The sequence below is a fragment of the Pygocentrus nattereri genome, chromosome 6 (genome assembly GCF_015220715.1).
Source record: "Pygocentrus nattereri isolate fPygNat1 chromosome 6, fPygNat1.pri, whole genome shotgun sequence".
In the NCBI taxonomy this organism is placed as follows: domain Eukaryota; kingdom Metazoa; phylum Chordata; class Actinopteri; order Characiformes; family Serrasalmidae; genus Pygocentrus; species Pygocentrus nattereri.
The window spans coordinates 46045212-46061798 of record NC_051216.1 but is presented as its reverse complement, the minus strand read 5'-3'; the positions used below and the strand labels follow the sequence as shown (position 1 = coordinate 46061798).

General features: G+C 42.8%; 1 protein-coding gene and 1 long non-coding RNA gene across 2 annotated transcripts; one reads left to right on the top strand and one right to left on the bottom strand.

Moving 5' to 3' along the window:
- Window positions 1–1750: 1750 nt before the first annotated feature.
- On the bottom strand, window positions 1751–4626 carry LOC119263567. Its single transcript, XR_005130358.1, has 2 exons — window positions 4588–4626; window positions 1751–2484 (listed from the first exon to the last, which is right to left on the bottom strand). It is a non-coding gene; the product is annotated as an uncharacterized LOC119263567 (long non-coding RNA).
- Window positions 4627–4877: 251 nt separating this feature from the next.
- esd (esterase D/formylglutathione hydrolase) lies at window positions 4878–11080 on the top strand. Its single transcript, XM_017724633.2, has 9 exons — window positions 4878–4986; window positions 6531–6608; window positions 6775–6863; window positions 7627–7725; window positions 8415–8539; window positions 8621–8740; window positions 9956–10054; window positions 10390–10557; window positions 10823–11080. Exons 2-9 carry the CDS (start codon window positions 6541–6543, stop codon window positions 10901–10903), a joined length of 849 nt encoding a protein of 282 aa, XP_017580122.1. The 5' UTR covers window positions 4878–4986; window positions 6531–6540; the 3' UTR covers window positions 10904–11080.
- The last annotated feature ends 5507 nt before the right edge of the window (window positions 11081–16587 follow it).

Sequence of the window (16587 nt, the reverse complement as noted above, 5' to 3'; positions counted from 1 at the left end):
CAGTACGACCCTTTACTGCCAGTATTTGTCTATGGGGACTGCAAGGATACGTGCTTGATTTTATACACCTGTTAGCAATGGGTGTGTCTGAAACACCTGAGCTCTATAATTAGGATGGGTGTCCACACACTTTTGGCCACATAGTGTGTGTGTATATGATTTATCTCCTTTTAAATTTTTGTTACTCAGCTTCAACGCAGCACTATGGATACGCTGCCTTTTTGTCGTTACCGTAGTTATTGTTGCCGTGGCAGCGCAGTGAGTCAGATGCAATGTCATGTTCTGCCGGTTGGTTTCCTTTGTTCAGCCAAACGAGACATGGCATATAGAGCGGGAGAGAAATAGGGAGAGATGTCAAAATATATTCTTTTCTGTAAATGCTTTGGAGAGTTTCTTTGTACTGCACATCAATTCTGAGGACAAAATCAATAGCTGCTCACTCAGGCTACTGAATGAAGCTAAATAACATGATTTTTTAGCTGATAGGTGTGTGGAGCGCTCAAACCGAAAAGAACCGGTCCTGTTCTCCAGCAGAGCCGGGCTTTAATGTCTGTATATTAAAGGGATTAACCTTCTCAGAGAAAACCGTCATGCCCTTCACATATTCACGATGAGTCATCTAGCAGCGGGAACGATCATTTTACCTTCATACACGCTCATGAGTCAGAGTCAGCTGCAAATCATAGCAACGTACGCTATCTGTCCAGAAGTATTGAGACACTCCCATTGCACATAAGCAGCTTTTATAGTCTCTATGGAAAAGCACTGACCAATAGAATGGGATGCTCTGGCCTAGGGTCACCAAGCGTGGGCTAGAGGGGTATAAAGCCCCCCAGCTCTCAGCAGCGGAGCAGTGGAGCTGCGTTCTCTGGAGTGATTCAGAACTGACCATCAAACATCAGTACCTGACCTCACTAATGCTCCATCAAATCCTCACAGCAATCTTCCAACATCTAGTCAAGTCTCGACTAGACCCTTGATTTCAGTATGAATGCTGGATAAGCAGATATAAATCAGCCTAAACACAATAATAAATCACTAAATATGCCCAAACTTCTTTGTTGGAATTTTTAAAACGTTAAAAATATGGACATTTGAACTGAACAGAAATGGTTAAAAATGCCCCGTGGCTAACCGAAATCTTTTAAGTTGGGATGTGTTGATCCTTTGGAAGGCTGCAATTATCCATCTGCTTCCTGACAGCCAGAAACAGCACAACGTTTAATCATTTTCCTACATTTTTAAATCTAATAACTGTTCCTGTCTCTGCCTCCGTTTCCTGCAGGAACAATATTCCATATCACTTCAACAGGAATGGGTGGGGCTAAACTGTTGTAGGCTGAAAGGGTGGGGCTAAACTGTTGTAGGCTGAATGGGTGGGGCTAAACTACTGTAGGCTGTAAGGGTGGGGGCTAAACTTCTGTAGGCTGAATGGGTGGGGCTAAACTTCTGCAGGCTGAATGGGTGGGGCTAAACTTCTGCAGGCTGAATGGGTGGGGCTAAAATGCTGTGGGGAATAATGGGCGGGTCTAAACTGCTGTGGGCTGAACAGGTGGGGCTAAAAGGCTGTAGGCTGTATGGGGGGGCTAAACCGCTGCGGTATGAATGGCGAACATACTGTATATAAATGCATTTATGTGACATCACAACCATGACAGATTCAAAATGAGCTGTTTTCGCAGGTACTGGGGCCACAATGTCTACACAATACTTTAAACACCTTTATTTCACAAAAACTAGGAAAATCTGGTTATGATACAGGCCCTTTAATGTGGTATGAGTGTCGCGGTTATGAGTACATCACCTTATCACTGACCCAAATGAACAGCATCCTTTACAAGCTAAGTGCCAATTACAGGAGTCCGCCTAGAAGTAATACAGCTGTCAGGTCTGCTCTCCTGTTCTACTTATTGAAATGTAAAGCGTAATTGAATTCGAAGCCGCTTCGTCGTTTGCATCAGTGTGCGGTGTACGTGAATAATCGCTGTCCCTGTTTGCCTGGAGGAAGCTGGACCGTGGATGCGATGGGCATATTTAGACGAGAGAGAGAGTCTGTAAGTGCACATTGTTACCCTGAAGCGCATCTCTGGCTCCTGTAGAGAACATCATGGCGTGTGCATCAGCGTTCAGATTGCTTGGTAGTTCCATTATGTGTTGTGGCAATTTTACAGTTTTCAATTTGTGTTTAATAAGGCCAGAATAATACAGGTTCTAATGCAGCCCATTAGAGCAACAGCAGAGAGAGAGAAAGGCTGAGGTTCAATCACACTGCACTGCTGTTTACTGCGTACCGATTTGTTTTCGGCCCAGGTGCCGCACGTTTCCATGGAGTTCGTTATCCTACGCTGAAAGGGGAATTCCATCGTTTTCTCAAAATTTCTGCACGGAGATGTACACAGTCATTCAGAGGGGTTTGATGTGAGGATGGACTGGCCACTGGGAGACCCAGGACACCTCCTGGTGGGCTCCTAAGAGTGGGGGCTGCTGACAGAGCAAGAAAGAGAAACTGCATTAAAGCATTTGCCCAGCTGCACTGCTGTTTCTAATGTAGTGCCATACACACCGACCGGCCAGTTCAATTCGCTCAAGTCCACCTCCTCGTTTCTACACTCACTGTCCACTTTATCAGCTCCACTGACAGTATAGTTCCACTCTGTAGTTCTACAGTTACAGACTGTAGTCCATCTGTTTCTCTGATACTCTGTTACCCTGTTCTTCAGTGCTCAGGACCCCCATGGACCCTCACAGAGCAGGTACTGTTTGGGTGGTGGGTCATTCTCAGCACTGCAGTGACACTGACGTGGAGGTGGTGTGTTAGTGTGTGTTGCACTGGTGCGAGTAGATCAGACACAGCAGTGCTGCTGGAGTTTTTAAACACCTCAGTGTCGCTGCTGGACTGAGAACCAAAAACGTCCTGTGACCACTGATGAAGGACTAGAGGATGACCAACACAAACTGTGCAGCAGCAGATGAGCTGTCATCTCTGACTTTACATCTACAAGGTGGACCGACAAGGTAGGAGTGTCTGATAGAGTGGACAGTGAGTGGACACAGTGTTTAAAAACTCCAGCAGCACTGCAAAAAATGATAACTTTGCAAGTGAAATCTTAACTCTATATACACTATAGTACCAAAAGTATTCGGCCGTCTGGCTTCACACTCAAATGAAATTGAGTGACGTCCCATTCTTACTCCATAGGGTTTAATATAATGCTGGCCCACCCTTTGCAGCTATAACAGCTTCTGCTCTGCTCTAGAGTCCAGTCTGCAGGCCTAGGGGCTCGGCTTTATACACCTGTGGCCAGGGAAGTGATTGGAACACCTGAATTCAATGATTTGGATGGGTGAGTGAACACTTTTGGCAATATAGTGTATCTAACAGTTCTGTTTGGCGATTTGGTGAGTGGGAACCGCGATGCGCCATAGAGCAGACCGTCTCATTTCGGTACAGCCTTTGTGGGTCTATGCAGCCTTCAAAGGGCGCGGCTTTGTAGACCACAAACTTCGAAGGATGCAGCCCCTGAATTGGGACTGAATTGTAGCTTTCGACTACATTCAAGTCCATAGACTCCATTTGCAACCTTTCTATCTACTGTTGTCGTTTAATATCCCTTATTTACTGTATAATCCCATCAAGAAGTTTTAAAGTACCACTTAGAAGGTGCAGCCCACCACCTCCCAGCACAGGCCTTCAACTGCCTTGTTATTAAACCTTGAGTTGCTTTAGGCTTCAGGCCTGTGAACAAAGCAGGTCTCGTCTGTGATTTGCTGTGTAGTTGAAAGAACCTGTTGGAGGCGCTGCTCCTGCAGATGTTTGAAATAAAGAACCAGAAAAAGAACAGTAATGGTAATCGCTGCCATTGTTTGGCATTGAAACCTGGAAAGAAAAGTGCAGGCTCGAGACCTGCTGAGAAAGTTGAATTATTGAGTTTTAAGCATCTGTAAGGAACGTCTTTGAGATATCTGCGAATCAAGCTTGTACTGCAAACATGAAGCAACAACGTGTGTAAAAAAAAAAAAAAATCAAATGTACCCAATTTTGCACCTCCTGTAGAGGTAGTCAATCCAAAAACACATGCTTGCTGTACAAATTTGTTAAGCATTTGAGCCACAAGACAGACACTGCTGAAAAAGACTGGAAATCAATAGTCACCCAAATCCTTTTCATAAATAACTTCACTTTATGCGCACAAACCACATCCAGGTCTTCAGTGAGGTGACCCAGGCTTGATGAACTGCTCAAATGCTGTTGCTGTTTTCAGTTTTCATAGCAAAAGAAGACGTTCAAAAACAGTGACAGGCTGGATTAGATTTAAAATGTTGCTAAAAACAGTCCTGCATAAGAGGAACCTGGGGTCCAAATCAATGATCAATATAATAAATGATCACCAATGTAAGCCATTTCTAAACGAATCTGTAAGGAGATAAATTGTGAGCTCAAATCAGGATTTTGATCGGGGTGCTGGAGCCTATCCCAACGATCATCAGGCAGAAGGCAGGATACACCCTGGACAGGTCCCCAGTCCATTGCAGGGCAGACAGACAGACACAGACAGACACACACACACACACCTAGGGGCAATTTACCATGTCCAGTAGGCCTGACTGCATGTCTTTGGACTGTGGGATGAAACCGGAGAACCCGGAGGAAACCCATGCAAACACGGGGAGAACATGCAGACTCCACGCAGAGAGGACCCCGGTCGCCTGGCCGGGGACTCGAACCCAGGCCCCTCTTGCTGTGAGGCAAGAGGCCTGAAGACTGGATGGACAACCCTGTCCTGAAGTAAATTCATCCATTTGGGTAAAACGGGTAAAAAAAGGATATGGCGCCACCTTCTGGCACACTAGAAAAAGCGCCACAATAAGGATCTGGGACGTAAGGGGCGTGACGCAATCACGCTGACGCCGCGACGCACGAAGTGGACTCTCTGAACTTGGAGGGGGTGTTTGGAGAAATAACTCAACATTTTAGCTACAAAAACGGTGCATAAGTGTTAATATATGACTTAAATGGTGTTTTATTCCGCTTGTAATCTAATGCAGTTTTCCGGACATGCAGTATTTTGAGCTAAACGGTCAGCCGGCCGCTGCTGTAGTAGTAAAGCGGAGAGCTAACGCTAACGCTACTGTCTGTTTGCTGTTTTTAACGTATTTTCTAAATGATTTTGGCTGTTTTTTCAGTCATTTTCGGTTCCTGCAAGGCCCGTCTTGCCTTGTATCTGCTGGTTTGTGGGTCGTGACTATTTTTGTACCTGTGGTTTACCGTAATAGCTCGTGTAGGAGGTCCAACTTCGCTCATTTTTCCGTTCCACCTTAAATGGTGCAGCAGTCACGCTATAACGCCTGAGACCTCCGACGCCAGAATACAACTGAGGCGCCATTTAAGGTGGAACGGGAAAATTCGAACGACAAGCTGGCGAATGTGAAGCCAAGTTCAGCCTCGTTGTAATCTCCGAGTTAAAGGGGAATGCCACCAATTTGTAAAAATTCTATTACATAATATAACGGGGAGATGCGAAAGATGTCATTCAGAGAGGTTTGATAAAATTTTCTAGTTTAGAAAAACATACAGAGCTAGAATTTCTTCACAGTGGGGGTGATAGGAACCAGACGTCCAACTCTTAAAGCTCCCTCACAGAAAGAAAATACAGGTCCGTAGCAAAAACGCTTTCTGATGCTTGATATTGTAAAAAAAAATATATATATTATATATATATATATATATATATATATATATATATATATATATATATCGTCTAGGTTCCCTGCTGGTTCTGGATGGTTATAAAAAGTCTATGCTTGAGTTGTAGTCATAGTGACCCCTGGTTCCTATCGCCACCACTGTAAAGACATCAGAATGTAACCCCTTTAACACCAAACTGCTCTGAATGAATCTGTTTACATCTCAAACACAGAATTATACAGCAGTTTTGTAAAGTTGTTGGCTTTCCCCTTTAACTTTTCCGAGTGTAGTAAGGAATTCCTGTAATGCAGGAAAACTGTTATTCAGTAGGAGCAGCACAATGTCACAATTATAGCCATTTTATCTACTAAACAAAACCGCCAGGGAACCTGCACGCGCCTTCTGAGTTTTAATTGTGACGTAGGTGGTGGTAAAACGGTGGAAGATCTGAAAACTAAGTTTACGAAGGGGATTATTTTGCCTTAGACCACTTCATGGGCTTTTAAAAATAAGTTTTAAGCCAAAACCTTCTCATCAGGCGGTGCAATCATAGCAATTTCGTGTGATAACTTTCTGTGAAGGAGCTTTCAGAGGTGGACGTCTGGTTCCTGTCACCACCACTGTGAACGGCTCTGTTTACATCTAAACCGTTTATTAAAGCAGGAATGCTGAAGATGGAAATCGGTGGAATTGAGCTTTAACACTTTGACACTTTGACACGGTCTATATCCGTATCATTTGTTTATATCAAGCGTGTGGGCTGTGGGGGAAGCTGTGCGGTGCAGAAGATCCAGGACTTACTGCTCTAATCTCCCATAACTTTCCCACTTTTCTCATCCTGTAGGCTCGGAGCTATGGCGTTAACCCAGGTGTCAGCAAACAAATGCTGTGGTGGCTACCAGAAAGTGTTCGAGCATGACAGGTACAGCCAGTTGATATTAATTAGTGTTGATGTTCATACACACACACACACACACACACACACACACACACACACACACACACACATATATATAATGTATATATAAACATCAGCACATGCTTTAAGCAGCAGCGTCTAAACTTTACACTGTATTTCTGTTTTTCAGCTCCGAGTTAAAGTGCAAAATGAAGTTTGCCATCTACCTTCCTCCAAAGGCAGAAAGCGGCAAATGTCCAGTGCTTTATTGGCTCTCAGGTACATCAACAACTTCTCTCTTCTTCTAAAGCACAGGAAATACGCAGTGTTACTGTGTAGAATTAAGTCTTAACTGCACAGACACAACGAGAGGGATATTATATAAGACATATTATTATATGATTCAGACTAGTTCTTTCAACCATCTGTAAAATTGTTGTATACATTAAATATATAAAATATGTTAAATTGATTGTAGTGTGATCGAGCAGAATAGGACGTTTTGAAGAAATGATAAGGTTTCGTTTGTGGGCAGGTCTGTAAAGGATTCTGAGAAGTCTGAGAAAACTGTTGAACAAACTTAAAATCCAGAATGTTTTCATTTCAGAGCTTCTCGTTTTTCTACAGTCCATGATATTGAATGCAACACGTTTGTGTCTAATACTGCATTTAAATATACGCAGATCAACATTATGACCACCAACTGCAGGAGTTTTAAACACTGTGTCCACTCACTGTCCACTCTATTAGACGCTCCTACCCGGTCAGTCCACCTTGTAGATGAGCGAATACTTTTGGCGATATAGTGTAGCTCGCAAGTAAGGCGGCTAATCAGCCACTTCAGGCCTGTATTTTAATATCAGCTAATAACGAACAAGAAAAAACAAATTTTTAATCATTTATTATAACGGTTCACTGTCAGCTACAGTTTAAGGATCGTTAACGCCCTGGCTCGCTCTCTCTGTGTGTGTGTGTGTGTGTGTGTGTGTGTGTGTGTGTGTGTGTGTGTGTGTGTGTGTGTGTGTGTGTGTATGTGTGTTAGGACTGACATGCACAGAGCAGAATTTCATCACAAAAGCAGGAAGCCAGCGGGCTGCATCTGAGCACGGCATCATTATCGTGGCCCCGGACACCAGCCCACGTGAGTAAGATAAACGTGCCGTTGGTTGAAAGTGCAGAACTGCGCCCTCTGCTGGTTAAGGTGAAGGCCGTAACGGAAAATTTTAAAAATCTGGTTAAAAATTTCAAAAAGAGGCTTAGAGACTCTGCAGTAATCTTAATTCATGGCAATAGGGGTGCACATCTTCAGAGAAGTCCTAATGATTTCTGCAAAATACACAAATGCTCACTAGGTTCCCTTGTTCCCGAACCTCCAGCCCATGACTGCCCCCAGTTAGGAATTAGGAACTGAGAGGAATCAGCCGGTAACATTGTGGTTTTCTGTGGGTGGGTCCAATTTTGTGAGGGGGGAAAAAAAATATAGTTTTTTTGGAAGTTTTAGATACAAGTTATGATCCAACCAGGTTTCAGTTACTTATTAGGAATGGAAAACGGCGGCAGCAGCAGCTCCATGGCCTGGGTCTTTACTGATGGAATCACTGTAAAACTGATACAAGCTCCAATAGGTGTTATTGTCTGTTACAAACTTCAAAAATCTGCGTTTAATCTAGAAAAATGTTCATCTTTATCGGCAGTAAATTGGCACTAAGATACTACTAGAGTCCCTCCCGTAGTATGTTTTAGTATGTTTTATGTCTAGCTATGGGTCACCACTGTTTAGATGACCTTTGTGCAGCTACATTCACTCTCACTGTGATTTTTGTGTGTTAGGTGGCTGCAATATCGATGGAGAGGATGAAAGCTGGGACTTTGGAACAGGTGCCGGTTTCTATGTCGACGCCACACAGGACCCCTGGAAGACCAACTACCGCATGTACTCCTACATCACTGAGGAGGTTTGTGTTCGTGTTTGAACCCTCAGGATTTCACATGAGGAAAGTGTTGATTGCTCTGATCTCTCCGTGTCTCTCTCCCAGCTGCCCCGGCTTATAAACTCAAACTTCCCTGCTGACCCGGAGAAGATGTCCATCTCTGGTCACTCTATGGGTGGTCATGGTGCTCTCATCTGTGCCCTGAAGAACCCTGGCAAATACAAGGTCAGCAGAGCATGCACAACTTAACAGTTCCGGATCAGAAAGTGAGCATGGCTTAAGTTATCCTTTATTAATCCCAAAACAGGGAAATTCACCTATCTGTGCAGTGACACACCCACATATACACTAGTGAACACTGGCAGGTGGCCAGCGGGCAGCCCCATCCACAGTGCCTGGAGAGCAGTTGGCGGTCAGGTGTCTTGCTCAAGGGCACTTCAGTCATGTACTGTCGGCTCAGGGGATTGAACCGGTGACCTTCCGGTCACAGGGCTGGTTCCCTACTTCCCGCCCACAACTGCTCCCAACCAAAACTGGTGTGAGGTGCTGAAAGTGGGTACTTGTCCTGAGCACAAGGACTTAAGCTGGTCCTTTTTCCAGGTCAAGAACTCGATCGGAAGCGACTGACAGCGCGGATGATCTGGTAACATGAGAGGAGAAGCGAGATAATCCTAAACCCCCCGATCGAACTCTGAAGTGATCGGAGGCCCTCAGATATCATCAGACATGTGACTCAAAACGTTCACACGTCCTGGAGTGAGGGATGAACTCAGTGAGTGATTCCGTCAGCCAATCAGGGAGCTGGCAGAGAGGAGGAAAAGGCGTAGAGACGTGCATAAACACTGCAGAGCGCGGAGACAGAGGAGCTGCATGTGAAACGGGGAGATAAGAGTTGATATCATGTTTGACGTTGATCCAGATTAGATCACTCTTCACAATTTCAGCTCAGCTGCCAGTTTGTAGTGAAATGTTTCTGCAGCTCTCGCTGTATCAGCGTTTCCCAAATTTTAAACCCCAGTTTTCCCATCGCATAAAAGCCCAAACAGGTTTAGCTTTATTTGTCTCATGTGGTCTGAGGAGATCTGCGGGTTTGAGTCCTTATTCGTAGCCCAAACTCGTTATGTGTTCTAGTCACTCCAGACATGCAGTCAGCATTGTAGTGTAGGAAAAGGCTGCTGAAAAACCAACAGCTTAGATATAGAAATTTGGTGAATTGGGTTTTTAAAAAATATTTTTAGAGTAATAAAGTAATTCAGATATTGTGATCCACGATACCAAGTCTGATTGAACCAAGTCTGCTCTACAGTTTCTCGTTAGGCTGAATGAATAACTGGCTCTAAATGTAGGTATTGTGATATAAACTGTCGTCACCGGTCACAAGCACTAAGACTTGCTAAATCTAGTTCTATGTTTGTTTGTTTTTTTTGCTCTTCTCTGTAGGCTGTGTCTGCATTTGCCCCCATCTGTAACCCAGTTCAGTGTGCCTGGGGTCAGAAGGCCTTCTCCGGATACCTAGGACCGGATAAATCCACCTGGGAGGTGAGGAGAGAGAATGGTTGGAGTGGTGTTGTTGCGGTAGCAGTAGGGAGGCAAGGTACGCCAATCAGGCATAACATGATGACCAAGGATCACACTCAGCAGTACTGCTGGAGTTTTTAAACACTGTGTCCACTCACTGTCCACTCTATTAGACTCTCCTACCCTGTCAGTCCACCTTGTAGATGTAAAGTCAGAGACGACAGCTCATCTGCTGCTGCACAGTTTGTGTTGGTCATCCTCTAGTCCTTCATCCGTGGTCACAGGACGCTGAAGTATCAGTAACACTAACAGTCTCAGACAGAAGATCCCAACTTTTCCTTCGATCTGCTCTGCAGGCTTACGATGCGACGATCTTGGCTGCCTCCTACTCCGGCCCCGAGCTGGACATCCTGATCGATCAGGGCCGTGAAGACCAGTTCCTGTCTTCCAGTCAGCTTCTACCTGATAACCTGATTGCCGCCTGCTCAGAGAAGAAGATACCTGTGGTGTTCCGACTGCAGCAGGTCAGTACTGCCCGCTCTCTGCTGGGCTGTTATATAACTCAAATACCTTTAGCTTTAAAGGAGTCAAGACGTTAATATTTCATTATTATTTCATTTATTAAATGACTTTTTTTTTGCTTTTTAAAAATTTTGAAACTCTTCACTCGTGAATAATTTAATTCTTCTATATATTTAATTTTTTATCGTAACATCGTTTGTTTAAGATGCATCCGTTCAGAAGTCAAGTCTGTGCTTATGTTCATTTTGTAATGTATTTTCCTGTCAGGGCTACGACCACAGCTACTACTTTGTGTACTCGTTCATCAATGACCACGTGAAGCACCACGCCAAGTACCTGAACGCATGAAGCGGCTCCAGTTCAGTTCGTCCAGAAAACAACAGCCTTTTGTGCCTTTCGGAGCAACATTACATAGTAAAACACCTTTGTCTTGCATTACTGAGTGACACGTATGGCCACAGTGTTGGTCAGTCGTGTTTTTGTCTGTTTTTCCTCCAATAAAGGCCACTGGTTGTTAGTTTCATATGTGTGGGCCTCATGGGTCGTATTTCAGAACCACTGATGAGCCCTAAGTGCTTTATGGGTCATTGTCCAACCAGCAGGAAAAACATTTCAATAATAAGAACCTAAACATTATAAATACACCGGTCAGGCGTAACATCATGACCATGTTATGTTGGTGTGTGTTGTGCTGGTGCGAGTGGATCAGACACAGCAGTGCTGCTGGAGTTTTTAAACACCTCAGTGTCGCTGCTGGACTGAGAATAGTCCACCAACCAAAAATATCCAGCCAGCAGCGTCCTGTGACCACTGATGAAGGACTAGAGGATGACCAGCACAAACTGTGCAGCAGCAGATGAGCTGTCGTCTCTGACTTTACATCTACAAGGTGGACCGACAAGGTAGGAGTGTCTAATAGAGTGGACAGTGAGTGGACACAGTGTTTAAAAACTCCAGCAGCACTGCTGCATCTGATCCACTCGTACCAGCACAACACACACTAACACACCACCACCACGTCAGTGTCACTGCAGTGCTGAGAATGACCCACTACCCAAACAGCACCTGCTCTGTGAGGGTCCATGGGGGTCCTGCCCACTGAAGAACAGGGTAACAGAGTATCAGAGAAACAGATGGACTACAGTCTGTAACTGTAGAACTACAGAGAGCAGCTATACAGTAAGTGGAGCTGATGAAGAGTTTAGAACATCGGCATGACAAAAATAATTTACTTAAACCTATAAAACACCTCAATTGTGTTTCTGATGAATAAATGATGAGTGTTTATATTAAAGACTCCATATAACGAGTAGAAAGTTATGTAGTTATGAGGGAATTTGGGCGTCTCATTGTTTTCTTCGTGGGGGGCTAACAGTGTAACACAATGTTGTGCAGGCTGTACTTTACCTGGTTAGGTCTCATTGAGTGCGTTTACATGCACTCAGTAACCCGATAACCACAGAAAATCAGACGGTGGGGAAACTCCGGGTCGACATGAGTCGGACAGTAATCAGATTTCAGCTGTACAACCAGCCGATAAAGTCACAGAACAAGACGTGGCGCTATGACGATATGAACCAGCATCATCTAGAAGATGAAGAATATTAATTCACTTTGCCAAGCTTGTATTTGGTTTGTGTCGCTCCAGAAGTGTTTTGCTGCGTCTCGCGGCGACGCTGCTCGCTTATTTCCCATATCGCGGTCTGTTTTCGCGCATGCTTGGTCTGAGAAACGTGAAAGAAATCAGAGTAAGAGCTCACAGCGCTGAGAAATCTGATTACTGAGCTCAAATCCAGCCTCTTCATCAGATTTCTAGACCTTACTACTACATGACCACTTGAATAACCAGGGAATAACTGCAGAAATCGGATTAGAATCGGATTATTGAGTGCATGTAAACACAGTTGGCTGTTTATCTGTTCACTGGTTTATCAGAAAAGCAAGTATGAAGAAGAAAGTTACTGTGACGATGTCGAAAGTCTTCAAACTGAACCATCAGACACTTCGGTCTGATTTTAATAACTGTCCAGATGGATGAGGTTGCTATGGCAATACAAAAAGAGAACCAACCGAAGGAGGGAGGGGGTGGCCTTAAGGTGTGGGGAGAAATAATTAATGAATTAGTTCATTAAATCAGTAAAAATGGAACATTAAGCAAATATAGGAAAAAAATAACCTGAAGACCACTGACCCATCCCACCCGAACTGAAATTCACCAAATAAAAGACCAGGCTTTTTATCATCATTTATTTTTTCTCTTAAGGTAAATGTTTTTACTGGAAAAGGAGGTGAAACTACACATTATATACAAAAGTTAAGGCAAACCGTGAAGACGTGAGATGCATGCTGTTCCCATTAAATCGCTGCTGTACACTCTTAAAGGGCCCTAGTGTTACAACGTGGCAGAATATTCTACAGTACGTCATGAAAAAGTTTCCAAAAGCGAATATGTTCGTCATGTCATTCGTAAAAAGTACAAACGTTTTTAATACAAGCTTTTCAATCCATATACAATAAAGAAAAGAACAGTACAAAATACAAAACGATAGCTACTCGACATTCAGCAGGTAACAAAAATATCCCATTCTTTCCTACTAATTTAGGAAAACAATTACAGTATTAAAGTCCATCATTTCAGTTGTTTTGATCACTTCTACACCTACTACTATGACTATTTGTCAGTTGCCAAAATATAAAGATCAAAAATATTTTGTGCAAAAACACCGTCACACCAAAATTAAAACATCCACATTTAAACACCATGAATTTCTAAGATAATTTAATCTATACTCAACATTTTACAGCTGATCTTATTCTATTATTTATATCTCTGAAAAGTAAATACAGAATTCTCCAACTTGCCAATACAGCTGTGGTTTGTATACAGTCAACTAGCATGTTTGAAATGTTGGAATACAGAAAATGTTTCTCGCCAAAAGAAAATCTGAATAAATAAAAGTGAACTGAAACTAAAATTTGGGGAAAATGTAGAAATGTACTTGTTGATATTCTTATTATTCTTACTATTATTATAATGACTATAACCATTTTAGCCATAGGTTATGATTAGATACAGAAGACTGAATTTACAACTTATGATAAAAAAATCTGATTACTGATTAAAATTTGAAGAATTTTTTTTGTTGGAATTTTGTCATTTTTCAATATTGTGAAATAGTGTCCAAAATCTGTAATACTATAACATTAAGGGCAGCAAATCATCTTCCCTTTCACATCTCATTCAGTTCCCCTGCTCTTCGTTTGCCGTCCCTGGTCTGTCAAAATGTTTAAAACTTCAAAAATTCTAAATTCGACTGTTAAAAAAGTAATAAAGTCAACTTGGTGTTGATTTTTTCCCACATCACAAAGGGATTGAGGCTACGTTTGAATCACTAAAAAAACAAACAAACAAAAAACAACACTGACAGGTCATTTAGTGTATCTGTCACATACACGGTAATAATCATAGTGCAACACCTGCAGAGCCCTTTTAATTTCAATGGAGGTTTTTCACAGGAGAATCTTTACTGTTAGTTTCAGGCCCTGGTTTAGTGATCAAGGCTGAACTTCTTCTGTAGTTACTGTATGTAAGCAGTAGGTTGTGATATACGTATGTAAGTACTAATAAGTGCATGTGCAAATACAGGATAAAAAAAATATTCACAACAAATATAAAACATTTTCAAAATCAATACTGTATTTAAACCTGCACACGCGATTACATTACAACCCCCTTAACCGTCTTTTTATAAAACCTCAAAAATATCCTCTGTGCTACAAAAACAATAGAAATCATGTTTAAGTTAGAGCTCCATAAATTAATCATTTTGGCAACTGTCAAACGTTCTCCAGTGAGACTGCAGCTCTGTGTGGGGTTTTTTGGTCTGTTTTCACGGCTGAATCTTTAAGTAGCTGAAGCTTTGGACGCCGAGCTTTACGCAAGTAAACAAACACATACGTGCAATAAAAACCAGCCAGGACAACAAACGCACGCCTCCTTTCACCCATTCACTCGTTCATCCACCCTCCGATGCACCCAAACACACACACACACACACACACACCTGTAAGTGCAGACGTTTAAACACACACTCACTCATACAGGCTCACACAGAAACACTACACTGTCAGTTATTCATCTCATTCATGCTCCACATCCAGAACACGCGACACAGTGAAGCAGAGGACAGACAGAATCGTTTCATATTCTAGTGAGGTCACACCTCCCCTGAGACATCTGGCCACTCCCACAAAATAGTAAAAAATAATAAAAACACACACAATCTCAAAAATATTAAGACTTTGGAAGTCCTGTAGGTGTTCTATGCCAAACTGTCACTGAAATACAAACTAAAGTACACACCATGACTGTGTGTGTGTTTATATATATATATATATTATATAGCTGCTGTCAGAACAAAACCTCCCATCTCCATTTCAGTTTTTGACATGATTCAAAAGTTCCTGTTCTCCTTTACATTGTGTGTGTATTTCATGATGAATGGACCAAAAGAAAGGACCCAAAATGACTTGGAAAGACGTCTGGTTCCATTGACTTACATTAAAAGTAAAGTGGGTTTTTTCCCCACCTTCTGTAAAATTACCATTTTGGAGATACAAGGTTTTGATCTGGCAACAGCGAATTTATATGTGTGTGTGTGTGTGTGTGTGTGTGTGCGCGTGTGTGTGTGTGTGTAAAGTACTGCAAAAGTCAGAGAACACATTTCATTTACTTGATTTAAAGATTTTTAGCATCAGGAAAACAAATTTTCACTTCTAAAACGTGGAATTTGACCAGTGGTGCCCAAATACAACTATATAGAACAAAAAATTACTCGGAAGCCCAAAAAAAGCAAAATAGAACCCCTTTAATGGTAGTTTTGGACTATAAATGAAGGGTGCTCTCTGACTTTTGGGGTGTGTGTGTGTGTGTGTGTGTGTGTGTGTGTGTGTGTGTGTGTGTACGTATTATATATATATATATATATATATATATATAATAACTATTTGAAAACACCAGCTGCTCTTGTAATTGTGTGGTGAATGAATTCATGATAAATGGTCCACATTTAATAATATATTCACACTGACTAGCCACTTAATGAAGTCCACCTCCGTCTCAGTCCTGCAGTAATACTGACGTGGTGTGTTAGTGTGTGTTGCGCTGGTGCGAGTGGATCAGACACAGCAGTGCTGCTGGAGTTTTAAACCCCTCAGTGTCGCTGCTGGACTGAGAACTAAAAACATCCAGCCGACAGCGTCCTGTGACCACTGATGAAGGACTAGAGGATGACCAACACAAACTGAGCTATTGTCTCTGACTTTACATCTACAAGGTGGACCGACAAGGTAGGAGTGTCTAATAGAGTGGACAGCGAGTGGACTGAATGATCCACTCACATCAGTGTCACTGCAGTGCTGAGAATGACCCTCCATTCAAATAAGACCTGCTCTGTGAGGGTCCATGGGGGTCCTGACCACTGAAGAACAGACGGACTACAGTCTGTAACCGTAGAACAACAGAGTGCAGCTATACAGTCAAGGGAGCTGAAATAATGGACAGAAAGTGTCGATAAAGGAGGTGGACTGAAGGAAGTGGTCAGTCTGTGTGTATATAAGCTTACTGTTTCCATTTGTTGACTATCTGATGAACGATGTTGTTCAATAAATAGATATTAAATAAGGAATGTTTTTATCTATTCATTCCTCAGTTTCTATAGCAGGTTTAAAATAAAAGGCCCTGGACAGAAGAGAGACAATCGACTGTAACGACACGACATGAAAATAACAATCGGATTTTCGTGTATATCTGACGTCACAGAAGAAGGTGATGCACAGCGTGGCTCCCGGGAGAAGATCGCTGAAGACCGAGCTCAGTTGCATCACCAGCGGGGTTCAGACGTCAGCCGGGCGTCTGTTCCCGTCCACCTACTGGTGTTCTTGAGCGAGCGAGAGAGATAAAGGCTACGTTCACATTACGAGGCTTTTGCTCAGATCAGAGTTCCTGCCTCTTCGTCTATGAGGCGGCAACA